Source organism: Lepidochelys kempii, chromosome 3, assembly GCF_965140285.1.
Source record: "Lepidochelys kempii isolate rLepKem1 chromosome 3, rLepKem1.hap1, whole genome shotgun sequence".
Classification (NCBI taxonomy): Eukaryota; Metazoa; Chordata; order Testudines; family Cheloniidae; genus Lepidochelys; species Lepidochelys kempii.
Window position 1 is genome coordinate 46,608,144 of NC_136382.1, and position 19,820 is coordinate 46,627,963.

General features: G+C 39.8%; 1 protein-coding gene across 3 annotated transcripts in view; it reads right to left on the reverse strand.

The window, feature by feature from the left end:
* Positions 1 to 482: 482 nt before the first annotated feature.
* Positions 483 to 19,820, reverse strand: part of ELOVL5 (ELOVL fatty acid elongase 5) — a 57,058-nt gene continuing 37,720 nt past the window's right edge. For all 3 annotated transcript variants that reach the window (XM_073336261.2, XM_073336262.1, XM_073336260.1), the window contains exons 3-8: positions 16,841 to 17,028; positions 6,982 to 7,059; positions 5,456 to 5,627; positions 3,547 to 3,671; positions 2,861 to 2,995; positions 483 to 2,338 (exon numbers count right to left, since the gene is read on the reverse strand). In XM_073336261.2, coding sequence (XP_073192362.1) covers positions 2,207 to 2,338; positions 2,861 to 2,995; positions 3,547 to 3,671; positions 5,456 to 5,627; positions 6,982 to 7,059; positions 16,841 to 17,028 — 830 coding nt within the window. In that variant the 3' untranslated portion in view covers positions 483 to 2,206. The remainder of the gene's footprint in view (positions 2,339 to 2,860; positions 2,996 to 3,546; positions 3,672 to 5,455; positions 5,628 to 6,981; positions 7,060 to 16,840; positions 17,029 to 19,820) is intronic.

Below are 19,820 nucleotides of genomic sequence, written 5' to 3' on the forward strand. Positions count from 1 at the left end.
GTGATGGCCATTGTATAAGATCAATTAAATGCTTTTGGTACAGTTAGGGCACACAGATAAGGGCACGAGATCTTAGGGAAGGCTGTACAAACATTAATCGTTCTTCAGTACTTTTGAGATAGGCATTATTGCCATTTTAGAGACTGGGTTTCCGAGTCAGGAAGATTAGGTGATATGGCTGGGACTATAATTTTTGTCCTGTGCTCAGACCACACATCCCACTCTACAGTAATTCCACTGAGAGGTTTAATCCACCCATGTGGATAATTATTTCTACAATTATAGCCAAGGAACTGCTATGTGTTTGGTAGCTGTCAATGTTTCTTGTAAGGAGTTAGTTATTTGATGTATGCGTGTGAAATTTCTGTAAGTGTTTGTAGTTCCCCCTTATTTCTAAAGACCATGATAGTTCTCTCTTAGCATCATACAAAATAAGGTGCAGTATCAAATGCATAAAATAAAGCACTATGGAATTGGCCAGAGATAATCAAAAATGTTTTAATGATTAAACAATGTCAAACATTAACAATGTAGGTATATTCAGATGAGCTAAGGGTTTATTTCTAGCACACTTAGACAGCGTATTTTGAACATTACAGCTGCTGTACTGAAATATGTAAAGACTGTGCAAACCAGTACCTAGAAATGAAGACACACAAGCTTTGACAATGTAAAATGTAAACAGATGTTGTGTCTCCTTTAAAACAAGTAAAGAAAACCCCCAAGGCTAACAGGAAAACTCATTATTTCCCTAACAGATGTGCAAAAAATTAAAAAAAAGTTAAAGATGGTAAAACTGATATTTATATAAATATCAAATAAAATAGTTAACATACAAACTTAAGCAAATGACCAACAGGATGTCTTGCATGATTAGTTAAATGTTCTGAGCTCAATGAATAAATGTATTCATAATCTAAACTCCACGATAGTAGATAACATACCAGCTATAGAGGTGGTATTTGCAACTGACTCCTCATGTGTGCAAGGCAAGATTTTACATTAATAGGAATTTTAACAAGCAGTTCTAAACAAACCTGTAGATAAGCCAAAAAGTTACAGGTGATCTACACAGCTTACACTCAGGAAACTCATCTCCAGCACATTTCCAAAGGTTTATTTTTTGATCTGTCTCTGTGTGACTTAATCTGTTTAATTTTACTTTCTGGGAAAAAAAGTATTTTTGTGAGCTAGGCACATTTTAAGAATGACAAAGTATGCTATGCAAATAGCAACACAAATGCCAACTTAAATATGAATAGTTACATTTGAAAAGCATCCTTTATCTTCATTTTTAAAAGAACTTTACTAAGGTCATAGACTATCCAGTCACTTCTGAAACATGAATATGGCTGTGGTACCACAATGCTTGAAACTGGCAGTTTCCAGTATTAAGAACTGCTTTGCAATTTAGCAATTCACAGAAATAAAAAACCAGGATGTAGTTTCCCTGTATATCCTCGAACTTTTAGAGACAATTAATATTTAAGTCTTGCTGGCCTGCTTAAGCATTATGCAAAATAAAAAAATAAGATCTGTTAAAAAGGTAAAATAAACTTCCATCTTGATTGTGACTGCTTAGTCAATTAAAGCCAAATATACAAAACTAAAGGCGCTATTTCCAATTTCACTGTAACGTGTAGGAGATACTTAATATTATGCACTACACACAGTACAGTAAACCGATCAGTGGATTTTTCTAAATGACTTATTAAAATGTCAATCAACTCAAAGTTGAAACGTACCCTAATTTTCAAAGCATTAATAAGCTTTGGGCCCTGCTTTTTCAATTTTTTTTTTTTTTAAGGCATGTGTGTTTACCTACTGAAACCAACATTGTACAAATTACATTTACAATCACATGCATAATCTACAGTAAAAAATATGAGTTTGGATTACAGTGTTTTGAAACTGTGAATCATAATTCAGCACCTATTATAGTCACTAGTAAGGCAACAGCAGTGTCATATACTACAATAATACTCCCTTCCACAGTCTATAGCGGGGTCAGTGATGCCTAGAATTATTAACTTTAACTGTATACAGTTTCTAGGGTGTTTGCACAGGTTAAGTCCTACATAAATCACACTATTCTAGGCAGGAATAGTTACAGTAGCTGTTAGGATATCAGTGCACAACTCTTATTGTGCTTACAATCAGATTATTTTGTTGTCTGTGGTATCAAAATGGTTTCTCAGTTTGGTCTTCAATCCTTTCTTTGTTTTCTTTGTTTCACATTGTTCTCGAGGGAAGAAAAGCTGTTTGTGTACCCGTTCACAGCGGCTGTAGAGCCATTCTGATATTCTTTCCTTCTGGAGGATGCCTTCTTTTTGTAAGTCTAAAATACATAGATGTGCACAAAGTCACATACAAAGGGCCTGTTCCCTCAGAGCAATTAAACATGTGCACTGACTTGCACATCCTAGCACAGGACCCTGATTACTGCGATATACACTAAGCCCTCAACACATTCAGAGATACATTTTTCCAGTAGCTATTATGCTGAATTTTTGAGCCAGAGACTTAATGCTAGCATGCTAGTGTTCTGTATTTTGGGGGGGGGGGCAGGGGGGGAGCAAGCGTCAATGCAAACAGTTCCAAATAGTTTTATGTATTTCTGGCAAAGGATTATTTTACAAGTCAAGATTTGGAGAAATTTCCTAGATGTTATGATCATGTTATTCAAATTCCTAATCTCCCTGAGCTGCACATATAGCATACGGGACCCCAACATGAAGAAGGGCTGACAAGTGCCAATAGTGAAAAAACATTTATACTGAAGAGGGGAAAACCACATGTGTCAAGGCTTTCAAATAAGATTGGTGTAAAGAATGAATGAATGAACGAACATTTGTTTTACCTGAATGTAGAAATTTGTGAAGAGGATAATCAAAGAAATCATATAGGAGATCTGGAAATACAGCCATCCCATAGGGAAGGCACATGGCCAAACAACACCACAACTTGTCTGGAAGATTGTTAGGACAAATTGAATCTGAAAGATGAAAAAAAATAAAAGCATAGTAGTGAAAAGGGGAAACAAACCAACAGACCAAGAACTAGTGAAATAATTTCTAAATAAGTCAAAATGGTTGCTAAAATGAGTCTGAAGAGATTTTGCCTTTATACCAGGAATAGGGATTTTTAGTAAACATTTGTTGACAGACCTTTGGTCAGACCACAATACTGTATTTGTTATTTTTGAAAGCTCTTTATTTTACAAATATTGCTTCACCTCAAAGCACTTAGTGAATCCTGTGCAGGAGTTATTTTTCTTAAAGGGATTAAAAGGGTAAAATCCACCCATCCAAATGAAGTATTCAGGTTCAAGATTGGTGGAACGTGGAAAGATCTGGGAGGTGAAATCCACTGTCACATTACCTGGGACCATAGCATGTGGTGGCTCTCCTGGGGTCCCTCCTATAGGACATCTGTGCTGGCTTACCTGAGGCCACTATGGAGACCCTCCCTTTATTACAGGCATAGAAAAACAGCTCCTCCAGATCCAGAGAAGTCTGGCAGGGAACCAAAAACTGAACAACTCACCAGCTGCCCCTGAGTGATGTATTTCTTCCACCACAGATACGGGCGCATAGCTGGAATAGCAGACAACCCATAGTAGGAGTACATCAGGACATGGATAAAACTGTTAAGAGTGGCACCAAAGTATGCTAAAGACAGAGAGGGGAAGAAAGGGTATTTTAATACACAACACAAGTTGGCACATGGAACCTGAACAGTGCTAAAATGGACAGCCACAGAAGGTGACTTTTTAAACATCATCAGGACCTTTTTAAATAATCAGTTTCCCCAAAACTAAAGGCTAAAAGAGAGTCAGACTCTCAAATAGGCATTAAGCTCAGGGGCCTTTGTAACTGTGCACACGATCAGTGCATTTTGTGCCAACCTTCCACGCCTACCTGTCTGCTCCACTTATCCAACTAGGGTTCTTGTTCATTTCAACTCTCTCTGCTCAAAAAAAATTGAGGAGGCAAGAGGGGGAGGTGCACAAACATGTCCAGAAACCAAAGCTTCACAGGTCTAATTTTAGACCTATCCTTCTTTGCTAGGCATTTCCACTGAAACTAGGAGTCTGCTTTTGGTTACAAGACAATATTCTGGGGATTTTCAAAAGCTCAATTTACCCACTTTATTTGCCTTTGTTTACAATGGCTTCTCTGTCATTAAAGGATTTTAAGTTTTAGCTGCCTATCACTAAATTGCATATGCTATCAAAGCCTGAGTAGAACAGCTAGCTTGAAAAAAAGAAAACCCAATATAAACAGGGAGTAATCAAGCATTTTTAAGACCACTTAAATGTGTGATTGTGCGGTTTTTACTGTTGTAAAGCTAATACAAATAGGTGCTTGACTTCTCTCTAGAACAGTGGTTTTCAACCTGTGATCTGCCGACCCTCTGTCTAAGATTTCCAATGGGGTCTGCACCACTGCTCTACAACAACATAGTTACACATGCACGCTTCTGAAGTTAAATATTACTTGCTCATATGTTGACAGTAAGAAATAAGTGCAGTTTCTGGACTGTTCTGCTTGCAAGAAGAGTTTTGAGGGTTTTGCAGTTTTTCTATTCACACAACTGGTATTTCTTATGCACACCACGTTGGTGACACAGACTGATCCTATATAAACTTTCCTTCAGCAAAGCTATGCTAAGGTCTAATCAACAAAATCACTGACCCACCCTCTACATTACTGTCGCCTCCCCCATATTTTTATGCTAACACATTTGGGATACAAGGTCAGTTAAAAGCAAATGAAATTAAAAGAATCCAAGTGAGGTTGCAAAAGGCCAACAGTATTTAGTAAGGTTTTAAAAAAAAGAGGAGACAGGGGAAGAGGCAAAAGAGCATACAGTCAAGTTCATGAGTGCCCATGGGACAAAGACTTTAACTGAAATAATTTGTTATGGCCACCCATAGACTAGAGTAAATTAAAGGGAAAGACATCCTGAGTGAGCAAAGTTTGATGGATTCAGACATGGTTTGATTTCCAGCAATTAGCCACTTTACACATACCTGCAACAGGCTTCGAAGCCTGACTTAAAACTTGTTTCTCCTTGGAAGCTTTGCTTGAATATTTGCATGTGCTGTAAAAGCAAGTAAGCACAGCTGACACTCTGACAGGTGTCAGAGCCACTCTACAGCAGCAGGCAAATAGATTAGGTTTTACAGGAAATACATTCTCTGTCTACACCGAAATGCTTCCACTGTTCAGTCATTGCAGGAAGGGCCTACAGGCAGTTTCATACCTGCAACTATTGGTACTCCTTGTAATTTAATAAAGCACCTTAATTTTTTTTGCTGCATTTTAAGCAAGATGGGCCAGATTCTGAGACTGAAGCCAATGTGAGTTGCTAATATGCATCCTGTGGCACAATTTGGCCTTAAATAAAACAACGTAGGTCTCTTGTAGGTTCTCTCCTCCATAGTACTTACAGTGACCACAAGGCACCCAGTTCATAACAAACCACCAGATGTTCAGCATGGATGCATGGTGATAGACATGAAGAACAGTGATCTGGTAATGATTTTTTCGCAAAATGAAAAAGAAAGTGTCCATGAATTCGATGAGTTTGGAGAAGTAGTACCACCAAAGGACACGTACGATCTACACAGAGAGGAGGGAAAAATAAGAAATTCACGAGTTGTCCCTGCAATTCTCTCAAGTCAACAGAACACATCTCACTACTTCTAGATATTCATGGCGATTCATTGGAAAGCTCAGCACATTCCTTGCTTCAAGTTTTCTGTAAGAGACATGAGTCTAAAGAGGCAGCTATAATTGAGACGGAAGGATGACAGAAAATATTTTATGAGGCTATTAAAGTGCGCCTAGGGTGCACTGAGACACAAGGCAGGATGTTTCATCAACGTATTCCTGTTTTGCTCTCTGTGGAAAACATCCCCCATCCTCAGCAAAACACTTCTATGATGTGTAGAGGAGAAAAGCAGTTCACAGCAGGGTGGTCAGGTGTGGGGAGGAGAAGAGTTGTTATAAAAAACTCATTTTAAAACATTTTTTAAAATGTTAAGTGTATCCAGATGCCGCAGTAATGGACATAGTAGGTGTCAAACATGAATCCAGCCTCAGGAGGTCTTTTCAAATACCAAATGTGATTAGCAGGGCCCTACCAAATTCACAGTCCATTTTGGTCAATTTTGCAGTCATAGGATTTTAAAAAAAAATAATAAATTTTATTATTTCAGCTATGTGAAATTTCACAGTGTTGTAATTGTAGGAGTCCTGACCCAAAAAGGAGTTGTGGGGACGTGTGTTGCAAGGTTATCGTAGGAGGGGTTGCAGTACTGCTACCCTTACTTCTGCGCTGCTGCTCGCAGAGGCGCTGCCTTCACATCTGAACAATTGGAGAGCAGCAGCTGCTGGCTAGGAGCCCAGCTCTGAAGGCAGAGCTGCCACCAGCAGCAATGCGGAAGTAAGGGTGGCATGGTATGGTATTGCTACCCTTACTTCTGCACTACTGCTGGCAGGGCACTGCCTTCAGAGCTGAGTGCCTGGTTAACAGCCACCGCTCTCCAGCTGCCTAGCTCTGAAGTCAGCACAGAAGGGTGGCAATACCATGAGCCCCCCAAAATAACCGTGTGACCCTCCTGCAACTCCCTTTTGGGTCAGGACCCCCAATTTGAGAAACGCTGGTCTCCTCTGGGAAATCTGTGTAGTATAGGGTAAAAGCACACAAAAGACCAGATTTCACAGTGGGAGACCAGATTTCACTGTCTGTGACACGTTTTTCATGGCCATGAATTTGGTAGGGACCTAGTGATTAGATCATATTAGGGACTAACTGCCAAGTTTCAACATGTACTTTCTGTGCACTGAATACAATGGGGGAAAGGGGGAGGGCCTGTTTAATGTGGATAAAGATAAATCCTGTTCTGCTCTTCACTCATCTGCAAAGAGAAAATTTAAAGTAATAATTGAGAGTTATAACAAATAATGTTACCTTCATATCAGCTTCACCTCCACTGTGTGTGTCCTGACAGAAGAAATTGTATCCTCCTTCCCATACTCCTGTAACCAGCTGACAAGATGAAAGAATAAGGTATCATTGATAAAAATATTGCACTTGACAGTACACCTGAACCATGGCCGCAGCATTACTGACCGATTCCGGGACATCTAAATGTGACATTAGGTTACAATTTAAGCCCCAAATAGTAACTGAATCATGGTAGTGATTGAACACCAAGTTAACAACAGTTCCATATTTTTCCCCACCACCCTTCCTGCTCCAATTACTGTGTCCTGGACTAAACAGGACAGGTGAAGGTCCCATCCCCATCAAGTTTTGAAAGATTTGTGTGTGTTTTTGAACAAACCTATTTTAGAGCACAAAAACATTTTTTAGCTGATTAAGTGCCCCACTTCTGCAGAAAATTGACAAAAAGTAAGTTTTGTCTTTTTTGAAGAAAAGATACTAAGTTTTATGTGCACAGTGTATGTACTAGGAAAGGAAAACTGCTGGAGCTTTACAGCCCTTATGTTGCATGCCCAGTGCCTTCTGATGGCAAAAATAATACCTGAACATTTCCATTGTACCAAAGCTTTCCCCATGCCTAATACTTCAAGAGGTATTGAATTCAAATCATGTTAACTGTTTTACTTGTTTGGAAGTAGTTCACCTTTCCTCCATTGTGTCAAATTATTCACATTTTCAGAATGATTTATTGTCTGAAAACATGAAGAGAATAAAATTGTAGCAAGACTCCAAATACAATATCAGGTACAGTAACTGCAAGCTGCTAAATGTTTTATGTACTTAAAAAAAGTTGTAGACATAAGTGTCAAATATGAATATGTAATGAAGTGTCCATAGTACAGTATTCTGCTACATTCTGATTCTTCAAGATTACTTTAAATATTAAACCTTTCAATGCTGCCTTGTTCCAGCCAGCCAAATGACTACCTGCGTTATGTAGGTGGTTATCGATTTCCTGGCATTGTGTGAGGTAAGACTTGTACACACAAATTACTATTACAAAGATTCGGGCACCCCCATCACATGTACATTAACAGCTTGAACCAAGCTGTAAGTTTTCATTTATTTTTCCTTTGCTACTATGTTCCCATTACAGCTCTTGAACGGAATGGGTTGTGTTTGACTGCTTCTAGCCTTGTAGGGTATACCTACATTGCAATTAGCCACCTGCGGCTGGCCTGTGCTAAGGGGCGTTTAACTGTGGTGTAGACATTTGGGCTCGGGATGCATCCTGATCTCTGGGATCCTCCCACATCACAGGATCCTAGAGCCAGGGCTCAAACCCAAGCTCACAAGTCTGCGCTGCAGTGAAACAGCCCCTTAGCCTGAGCCCCAGGAGCCTTGGTCAGCTGGCACAGGCCAGAGGCAGGTTTTTAAATCGCAGTGTAGAGATTTCCATAAGGTACCTCTACACAACGAATGGCAGCGAGACTCAGAGCCCAGGTCAACAAACTCAGGCTTCCACTAAGAATAGTCTTTAAAATGTCTACACAGCTAACAGATTTATTTGGGCATAAGCTTTCATGGGTAAAAAACCACTTCAGATGCATTCTTCAGATGCATCTGAAGAAGTGGTTTTTTACCCACGAAAGCTTATGACCAAATAAATCTGTTGGCACCCTAAAGACTAACAGACTCCTTGTTGTTTTTGTGGATACAGATTAACATGGCTACCCCTGACACTTGTGTAGACATTGCAGATCCGGCTGGAGCTCAGGCTCTGAAGCCTGAGGAGGGACTTCAGAGTCCGCACTTCAGTCTGAGCTCCAATGTCTGCACAGCTATTTGTAGCTCCATAATGAAAGGCCTGTAAGCCCGAGTCTGTCAACCTGAGCTCGAGACTTGCTGCCTTGGGCTGCTGCTCACTGGGTAGACATACCCAGAGATTCCCAGCAGTCTTCCCCATCCCCCATGCATGTTTCTATTAAATTATCCATGTGATTATAAAGTTTGGCATTTTGGGCACTTCTTTTTAAAAAAAGAAGAGTGATAACTGATTTAGATAATTTCCAGGTGCAAAAGGAAAAAAAGTTCAGAAATGAGTATTCAGAACAAGAGTCATCCATTTCTGGCCCCATCCACACTCATGCTGGAACTGGGTTATCAAGAACATTTAATCACAGTACTTGCCAACAAAGTGCTAATATAGGGTTTCCCTGCCAGTGTCACTAGGGATGACTTGGGTTACAAAGAGTTTTACATAACCACTGAAAATGATGTAGTTAAATAAGATAAGGATAAGAGGTGTTAATTTACTTGCATGTACCTCAGAATTGGAGAGTGGGTAGTAAATTAGTCCTAGTTATACCTTATAGAAGTTAACCACTTAAATGGCCTGCCCCTTTCTAATGTCAATTTTTTCACAACTAGAGCATCACTTTTCTCCCTAATTTTTTTTTTTCCAAAATATGTGAAGTTCTTTGGAACAGTTACAGTTTTACTTTAAAAATCAAAACAAAATCCGAAGTCAGTTTGTGTCACCATTTTTGATCTTCAACACTAACACCACCATTTAAAGCATGCAATTAACGATACACTAGTACATACACTTAGAGTCCTCTTATGAATGTATGGGTGAAAGAATCAAACTGAGCATCACCATAACACAAATGAGAAACTCTTATCGGAGGACAGCTGCAGCCTTGCATGGAGCGATAAGCTAAAAAACCTCCAATAGCAATATATCGATCTATTCTGCTTTATGTCAGTCTAACCAACTGCTTACCCATAAGGAAAATACAATTCTACTATTGTACTTCTCACCCAAGAGAAGACCCCTGATCTCTGTGTGCATAAACATTTAAAAGCAGATGCATGCCAAAGAACCAACTTCATATCTGCACAGTGGGTGCTGCATTGAGACCATAATTATGACAGCAGGAAAAGAGCTTTGAATAACTGAAGACTGAAAAGTTATATGGATTCTTTAGCATCCTCAAGTTAGTCAAGTAGCATAAAATCTTGTTTCAGCACATTGTGCAGAAAAAGCTTACATAATTCTCATCATTCTAGGGGCCATTAAAATGGACTAACCACAACATTTACACTGTATTTATTCCAGTTAGTCAACAACCCTACATACCATCAGCTTATTTTCCCAGAGTAATTGGTATGTTTGAGTAGTGCAATCCAAACAGGTTTTTTTTAAACTTGTAATTAAACCTGGTATGAAGTTTCTTCCACTTAAGTAAAGTGACCAATGGTGTTCTGATGCAGCCTTTTAAAGGCAAGGACGGACCTGTAGTCAGAGACTATTTCAAATAACTTACTACTCATTTGTTTCCAGAAGTGCTCACAATATGCTCTGCTTTTTCTAAAACATGAAAAATAATCAACCATGCTTGCTTTTGCTAACTTACTCAAGTTTCTTTTAGCCACATTCATTAGCTCTACATTACTTCAGCACACATTAAAAGGACAATTAAGGAACTAGCCACACATGGGACACACTGACCGGACCAGTAATTGTTCTCAAATGTATTATTTACATAGCTGCAAGTACTGGAATGAAACATTGTTTATATTGTTACGGTCTACATGACCTGCACAATTCTGTGCTATCACTTGATGAACAACAGTTTACTAACTTGTCTCCCACACCTACTCTCTGTTTACAGGAGATGAGGCTAGGCCACCTTACCGCTGGTATTGACTGGCTCTGCAATAAGTCTTGACTCACTTGGGAATCACTAATCTTGTGTTTACAGCATAGGTAGGTCCCCTAACCACTTAGGACCTATGAATCTCTGTACTTTTCAGCTGTAACTAGGGAAGTCCTGTAGCTGTACTTTCAATATGGCAGGAACCCAAGTGGAGTTCAACTCTTTCCTAATGACACTGTCAATGCTAGATCATGGACAGGTCTTTTCTTATGAAATGCAGCTGTCTACAAAAGACTGACTGTAGCGGAATGAATGAGCAGTTTCCAGCAGAAATACAGAGAGCATGTGATGTTTAAATTACACAAAGTTAACTATTCTAAAGGCAATTTTTAAAAATGCTACTCCAAATTAACAGTATGGTCATTTAGTTCTGAGAAACCAAAGCAGAATCTTTAACATCAAGTGAAGACCCTACAGTTAAGAGTTTGTTTTTGTCCCTTGGTTATGGCCTGTTACTTTCTCCCTCTCTGCTTTCATTTTTATTTTAATGTTGTAATTGTATTACTGAACTTTATAAAGTGTTTTGGGGTTACTGTTTGTGTCAAAGACCCTGCACAAAATAAAACTGTACAGTGTAACCTGCACTAACAGAAGGTCTGGACTGAGGCACGTTAGTGAGGCAATATGTACAAACTTGCTGCTCTGTTGATACAAACACAGAACTTTAGTCTCCATGCTGTCAGGAAGCTTTCCCAATTAAAACAAGGGACCCAGAGATATTGCATATTGGCAAATACAAGTGAACAGGGGGACTTCAGATCACAAGAATTTTAGGTGAAAATGGAGAAGAGGCAAAAACTCAAACTTATTTTTCTGATCCTAAGGGTATGTCTTCACTACCCGCCGGACTGGCGAGCAGCGATCGATCCAGCAGGAATCAATTATCGCGTCTAGTCTAAACGCGATAAATCAACCCCCGAGCGCTCTCCTCTTGACTCCTGTACTCCAGCGCCATGAGAGGCGCAGGCAGAGTCGACAGGAGAGCGGCAGCACTTGACTCAGATTTACCGTGGTGTCTCCACCGCAGTAAGTCTTTCTAAGTATGTCGACTTCAGCTACGTTACTCACGTAGCTGAAGTTGCGTAACTTAGATCGATCCCCTTCCTCCAAGTGTAGACCAGGGCTACGAAAGCAAATTGAAGGAAAAAGTGTGTAAAAATTTGTCTTTACAAATAAGTGCTCAGTTCTAAAGGACAGAAAGCCACATTGGTTAAGTTTAATCACATCTTAGTTGGGATGTTGACTTAGTTGTATGCTGACCCAATTATCTCAGATTCTAGAAAACTCATTCTTTTAAACAAGATTAGCAAATGGTGTTCCTGTCATGACTCACAATAATTAAATTGCAGCAAGACTCCAAATACAATATCAGGTACAGTAACTGCAAGCTGCTAAATGTTTTATGTACTTAAAAAAGTCGTAGACATAAGTGTCAAATATGAATATACAATGAAGTGTCCATAGTACATTATTGCCAAATTTCATATAAAAGCACTACTTTTTCAAACAGGATGCTGGAAAGGATGAACATTCTGATACGTCTCGTTAGCAAAAGAGATGCTCTCCTACAGTGAAATTGTGAATTGTCAACATTGGTGGTATGGAGCAAACATGCACAGGCTTAATATTAAGCAAGCAAATTGTCCAAAGTCAGTAGGACTTCTCCCATGTGAAATTTTTCACAGGTTCAGGGTCTTAGCTGGCACACCATTATTATGCTTGCCCTCAACTCTGCCATTGTAGGACTACATAAATATGGACACAATGCAGAGTCTATTGAAAGGGGTTTATCCAGGGGTTTGAAGAACTGATTTTCTTTACCCTAGAAGTTTTCTTAGGTGCTGAACAGAAATGCACTGTATACATATAATGTAGTTTAGGTTACAAAACGCTAAGTCACCAAATTTAAAATTTACTAAAACATACGTTAAATGTTAATGGCCTCAGTACCCTGTGTAGCACTGTAGCTTTGTGGGTGCCTGTTTATAAAAATAGTTATATCACGCCCACTAATGTGCTCACCACACAGGGTCGGGGGGGAGGTCTCTGTCTGGCTAGCTGGAAGAAAAGAGGTATTTTCCCTTTAAGGGCTCCTCTACAACAGGTAGGGAGAAGGAAAGCTTACAGAGATGGACAGGAAGGACAGTGTGCAGCTGGGGCCAGGCCAGGAGAAGGCCACTGCACTGCCCTTCCTGCTGGCTGTAAGAGTGTACATCTGGGGAGTATTTATACCACAGCTGCCAACTTTGACACGGTAAATAATCACCCTGACTTTCACAATAAGCCAAAAATCAAGCTAATCCTATTTCAAAACGAGGTCAAAACAACCCAATCCCTTAGAACCCCAACATTCTATGTGACTAGATCCCGCCCGGCCTGCGGTCTGGGACTGTGGTGGGCTCGCTGTGCACCCCTGACTCTTCCCCCCCACCCTCCCACGCCCCTTGCTCCTGCTTGCCGGAAGCTGATAAAAAAAAAGCAAAAAGCTACAACAAGCCAAAAACTAGCCAACAAGCAACTCACAAGCCAATTAAGCCAACAACAAAAAAAGCGCCCAATTTCTGCAGTTTATTTTTGTGGGTTTGGCATGTCTGATTTATACCCCATGGAGCCCCAGAGAGCTCCTCTTTTACAGGGATCAGGCTGGCAGCATTCACTCACCCATGAAAATGACAAAAGGACCAGGTTCCCTTTTGATTTGTTTTGCTAGTTACCTTTATCCCTGGGGGGCTGGGAAGGAATTTTTCCCTCGCTGCCAGATTGGCCGAAGCGGGGTGGGCTTTTTGTCTTTCCCCACAATAAGTTTGGGATCCAGTCGGGTGGAGTAAGGGACTTAGGTTGTAATGCTGCACCTCAGTACATAGAGCTCATGACAGATGCCAGAGCAGGTACTCTATGGAAAGGATATAGTTATTGGATAAAATGGATTGGGAAAGGATTTGAAGGAAGGCATCCCTTAAGGGAGCTGAAGAATAGGGGTTTGGGGCTCCTACATCTGGACAGAAGAGCCAACCTCCAGCCCCTTTCACCTCAAGTAAGGGGAGGACATTGGGGTCTCAGCAGCGAGATAGCTGGGACATGGTTGGGAATCAATGGAAGCGATTAAGGAAAGGATGTTGAGCTGCACTGTACAATTTCTTGCTGGGCAGTTCCAGATATTTTAAGTGAATAAAGTTGTAGTCTGGCCAGACAATGCTGAATGGATATTTTCACACAGATAACAAGATCACTCAATATAATGCTAACACTGAAAATCAAGTTGCATTATATATTTGCAGTAGCAAAGACTATGTTCAAAAGACAGTTTTTAAATTTAAGCTCTAGTCACTGATCATATAGCCTACAGGTGAGGTTTTATTTTTCCTTTCACCAGATCAAAGAACTCACACTGACTATGTGAATTTATGGCAGTTTTCCAAGCCACATGAGTAATGCCAGGCAAGTGTTAAAAAAATATAAACATGCATTTGATTTAGTTGAGTTGACAAGGCAAATGGTGCTTAATAAGCAGGGAGATTGCTATGCAAAAGAGAAGCAGTTCAACTGTAATATAACTATAAAGGCTTTACATCATATAAAGTTTACAGAATATTGTATATGGAATAGTGTGAAGGAATAACGTTTAAGTAAAAAAATGAATTAATAATAATGATAATACTTAGCTTGTATAGTGCTTTCCATCAGTAGATCACTTTAATAAAGGAGATCAGTATCATTATCCCCATTTTACAGATGGGGAAGCTGTAAAGGGAAAGTAACTTGCACAAGGTCACCCAGTAGCTCACTGGCAGAGCCAGGAACAGAACCCAGTGCCGTGAGTCTCAGTCCAGTGCTCTAAGTTCACAGAATCAGACATTAGTAATGGAAAAGACTTCTTAGTGGTTACTAGGCCATCCCCCTACCCTGTTACAAAAATGTCATGTGGAAAATATGAGTGTTATTCTGAGCACTAGAAGAGAAGAGATCAGCTGCAATGGGAATTTTATCTACACTTACTATAATGCCAAAGAAATCTGCACTTGTATATGTGATATGGCCATGAAAAAAGCTAATGCGGTCTTGGGATGCATCAGGAGAAGTATTTCCAGTAGGGATAAGGAGGTTTTAGTACCGTTATACAAGGCACTGGTGAGACCTCACCTGGAATACTGTGTGCAGTTCTGGTCTCCCATGTTTAAGAAGGATGAATTCAAACTGGAACAGGTACAGAGAAGGGCTACTAGGATAATCCGAGGAATGGAAAACTTGTCTTATGAAAGGAAACTCAAGGAACTTGGCTTGTTTAGCCTAACTAAAAGAAGGTTGAGGGGAGATATGATTGCTCTCTATAAATATATCAGAGGGATAAATACCGGAGAGGGAGAGGAATTATTTAAGCTCAGTACCAATGTGGACACAAGAACAAATGGATATAAACTGGCCACCAGGAAAATTTAGACTAGAAATTAGACGAAGGTTTCTAGCCATCAGAGGAGTGATGTTTTGGAATAACCTTCCAAGGGAAGCAGTGGGGGCAAAAGATCTACCTGGCTTTAAGATTAAACTCGATAAGTTTATGGAGGAGATGGTATGATGGGATAACATGGTTTTGGTAATTAAATATTCATGGTAAATAGGCCCAATGGCCTGTGATGGGATATTAGATGGGGTGGAATCTGAGTTACCCAGGAAAGAATTTTCTGTAGTATCTGGCTGGTGAATCTTGCCCATATGTTCAGGGTTTAGCTGATCGCCATATTTGGGGTCAGGAAGGAATTTTCCTCCAGGGCAGATTGGAAGAGGCCCTGGAGGTTTTTCATCTTTCTCTGTAGCATGGGGCACAGGTCACTTGCTGGAGGATTCTCTGTTCCTTGAAGTCTTTAAACCATTATTTGAGGACTTCAATAGCTCAGACATAGGTGAGAGGTTTTTCGCAGGAGTGGTGGGTGAAATTCTGTGGCCTGCGTTGTGCAGGTGGTCAGACTAGATGATCATAATGGTTCCTTCTGACCTAAATATCTATGAATCTATGTTCCATAAATTAATATGTTTGTCATGAAGTCTGTGGTGATATTGCTTATGCTTAATTTGTCACTAAACATATTTGCATGGAGTAACAATACACATACCTATCATACATATACCTATCACATTTACACAATTATTTAAGTGATATGAAGCTTAAAATATTAAAAAAGAAATCAAAGTTAATTACTTTAAGTACATACTGAAAAAAATTTAACCCCAGCATATTAACTGTGAACATTCTTACTGATCTGGTTGATGGGATAGGATAGAATTTATAGTTTCTGGATCTCTATCTTGTAAAATAAAACAAACACACAGTACCACCCAAAGTTAAGGAATTATATTAAATAATCTGGTTTTAACTTTGTTAAAACAATGGAATCCCAAGTGTGCTAACATATTTCTGTTTCTGAACAACCAAGATGATTCAGAACATGTGATTCTCAAATGTGCAAAAGCAAAGATTAAGATGTGGATGTAATACATTTAAAAAAAATTATATTCCACACTCCCTAGTGAGATGTGATACAACTACCCATTCTTAGGTTTCAGAGTAGCAGCTGTGTTAGTCTGTATTCGCAAAAAGAAAAGGAGGACTTGTGGCACCTTAGAGACTAACAAATTTATTTGAGCATAAGCTAAAGTGAGCTGTAGCTCACGGAAGCTTATACTCAAATAAATTTGTTAGTCTCTAAGGTGCCATAAGTACTCCTTTTCTTTTTACCCATTCTTAGAACAGCTTGACTGTGGTACTTTTTTAGGAGAGTAGTTTGGAACTACTCAAATACTACCGAGGTTTACCTGTAGACTATAACAAGTCAAGAAAGTTGAGTTTTCCTCTTCCACTGTGTGCTGAAGGAGAGCTTCACATTTCAGAACAACTTATTTTGCTGTTGGGTCTGTACAGATTTTGCACACCATCCTCGAGGGTATTAATGGAAGTGCTTGTAGAAACTTAGTAATAATGGTGATTTTCTTTGGAGAAGACACCTCTGAAGAATTGTTGCAACATTTCTGCAGTTATTTTACCAAGTTTAGCACAACAATATGCACAACAGACAGGTTTCTGGTGTAAGTGGGGGTTAAATAGGGTACTGCAAAAAAAACAAAAACAAAAAAACCCACACACACACACCACCAAAAAACCCTCCTACCTCATAAAACATATAAAGTGACAGTAGCGTAAGTCCAACGTTATAGACCACTAGAATTCCCCGGCATGAGAATGGTTGTTTATTCTGCATGTACTTTGGTCCTATCCATACGATTAATAAGTATAAGACAGAGAAGATAAAAGTAGGTATATAGTTATCCAGAAGAAGCCATCCTTTTACTCTGGGATCTGAAATAGAATGAAAAAAAAATTTACTACAGAGATTTAGTACATGGAAATATTTAAAACATTGTTACTATGTCAGGAAAACATTTTTCTCAGTCACCTAACGTGAACCAATGTGAATGAAAGAAAATGCTTGATGGAACAACAGCAAATAAAAACTTACAAGAAATGCTGATTGTTCTTAATTACACAATAACTTTCATATATAGCAAGGTTACATTTAATCACACTGTCGCTAAGCAAAAAGCAAGTAATGCTGCTCCCAAAGAAAACACTGCTTTCAAAAGGGAGTTATTGCTGCTAAGTGTTTTAAACTATTACTTGAAATCTATCTTTGGTAGTTGGGACAGAAGAAGATTCTGAATAAGTTTTAAAACAGATAACTTCACCATGCTGTTTTTCCATTTGTTTCTTCCTTTCTCCCTGAAAGACTAATATATCAACATAGCTAGTTTCCGCTTACTGTATTAACAAAAGTACATTCTTACGGTTTTTATTTCTGCTAGTCCTTAGGAGCCAGCATGGCTAGGAATGGGAATTGGATTCCTTATTGTGCATCACACACTATATTCCAAGCAGTAAGTTACACTAGTGCAAACCCAAACAGGACGCTGATTTTACACTAGTGTTACAGCATAATTTGGCTGTTGGAACCTTTTTATTCGTGTTGCATGAGAAGGAAAACAGCCCAATTGACAGTCTGATTTCCAGGGAGAGTTGTAACACTGGCAAGTAGACAAAACATTTTTAAACAGTAAACTGAACAAATTTGATATGGATATAAAAATATTCAAACAAATATGACGCTCTTTTTACAAAAATCGCTTTTTGAACTGAAATACACATAAAGAAATAGTCACGGAGAAGTTGTCAGCTTGTCCCATTCCATAGAGGCCTGTCTATAATGGGATCAAAAAACAGTCTAATACGAGCTCACACCAATTCAGTTTAGACACCCTGTGGCAGTGAAGAGGCTCCAGCTCTATTTTAGTGGAGCTCAGAAGCCATACTGCAGTCTGGGGGCAATCTACACTGCAGTCATAGGGTGTGACTGCAGCTCACAAACATACCTGAAGTAGCTTTATTCTAGCTGAGCTAGCTGTACTCGGGAGCACTAAAACCACAGCAGCACAGGCCACACAAGCCCACCCACAACCTTCAACACCTGTTCAGACAGCTAACCCATGCAGATGTCCATTCAGCTACAGCTTCAGCTGCTCTGATACTTGAGCTAGCTCCATTAAAGCTAGCTCAGGTATGCCTGTGCGAGTTGCAATCACACCCCATGACTGCAGTGTAGATACAGAATCCTAGAAGATTAGGGTTGGAAGACACCTCAGGAAGGCATCTAGTCCAACCCCCTCCTCAAAACAGGTCCAACCCCAACTCAGTCAGGGCTTTGTCAAGCCAGGCCTTAAACCTCTAAGGAGGAGATTCCACCAACTCCCTAGGTAACCCATTCCAGTGCTTCACCACCCACCATGTGAAATAGTGTTTCCTAATATCCAACCTAGACCTCCCCCACTGCAACTTGAGACCCTTGCTCCTTGTTCAGTCATCTGCCACCACTGAGAACAGCCTAGTTCTATCCTCTTTGGAACCCTCCTTCAAGCTGCTGAAGGCTGCTATCAAATCCCCCCTCACCTCTTCTCTTCTGCAGACTAAACAAGCCCAGTTCCTTCAGCCTCTCCTCATAAGTCATGTGCCCCAGCCCCCTGATCATTTTCATTGCACTCTCTCCAATTTAGTCCACATCCTTTCTGTAATGGGGGGCCCAAAACTGGACACAATACTCCAGATGTGGTCTCACCAGTGCCGAACAGAGGGGAATAATCACTCCACCCGATCTGCTGGCAATGCTCCTATTAATGCAGCCCAATATGCAGTTAGCCTTCCTAGTAACAAGGGCACACTGTTGACTCATATCCAGCTTCTCATCCACTGTAATCCCCAGGTCCTTTTCTGCAGAACTGCCGCTTATAGCCAGTCAGTCCCCAGCCTGTAGCAGTGCATGGGATTTTTCCATCCTAAGTGCAGGACTCTGCACTTGCCCTTGTTGAACCTCATCAGATTTCTTTTGACCCAATCCTCCAATTTGTCTAGGTCACTCTGGACCCTATCCTCACCCTCCAGCATATCTACCTCTCTCCCCAGTTTAGTGTCATCCATGAATTTGCTGAGGGTGCAATTCATCCCATCATCCAGATCATTAATGAGGCCCTAAAATGAAGCCTTAAAGCTTTGTGGAGGTTGAGGGAAAGCCTGCAAACTGTTTTGATGTACTTTTTTTCAGATCAATGTTTTCAAAACATGACAAATATGTAGCATATTATAAAGCCAGTACATAAAACAGATAGAACCTCCTCAGCTAGAATATGGTATTCATTTTATCATCTCATCTCAAAAAGGAGAAAAGAAAAAAAATGAAAGAAGGTAAGCAAAACAGATTAGGAGCATAAGGCATTAGGGACATGAGAAAAAAATATAAAAGACCAAACAAAACTATTCATTTGAAAATGAGGAGATAAGATAGTGTCATTTTAATTAATGAATGTTACTGAAGACCACTCAGACATCCCTATTTATCCTCTCCCTCGTTACAAGAGGGTACTTCCTGAAGAACAAACTTAAAAAACAGGGTATTTTTCATGCAACATTTAATTAATTTGAAGAATTTCATGTTGCAGGGTATTGTTGAGGCAACTAGCTGAGTAAGACCAAAAAACAGATTGACATTTATAGGAATAAGAATAGCAGCTGCAGTATATTAGCTCAGATAAAGTTTCAAGGTCTGT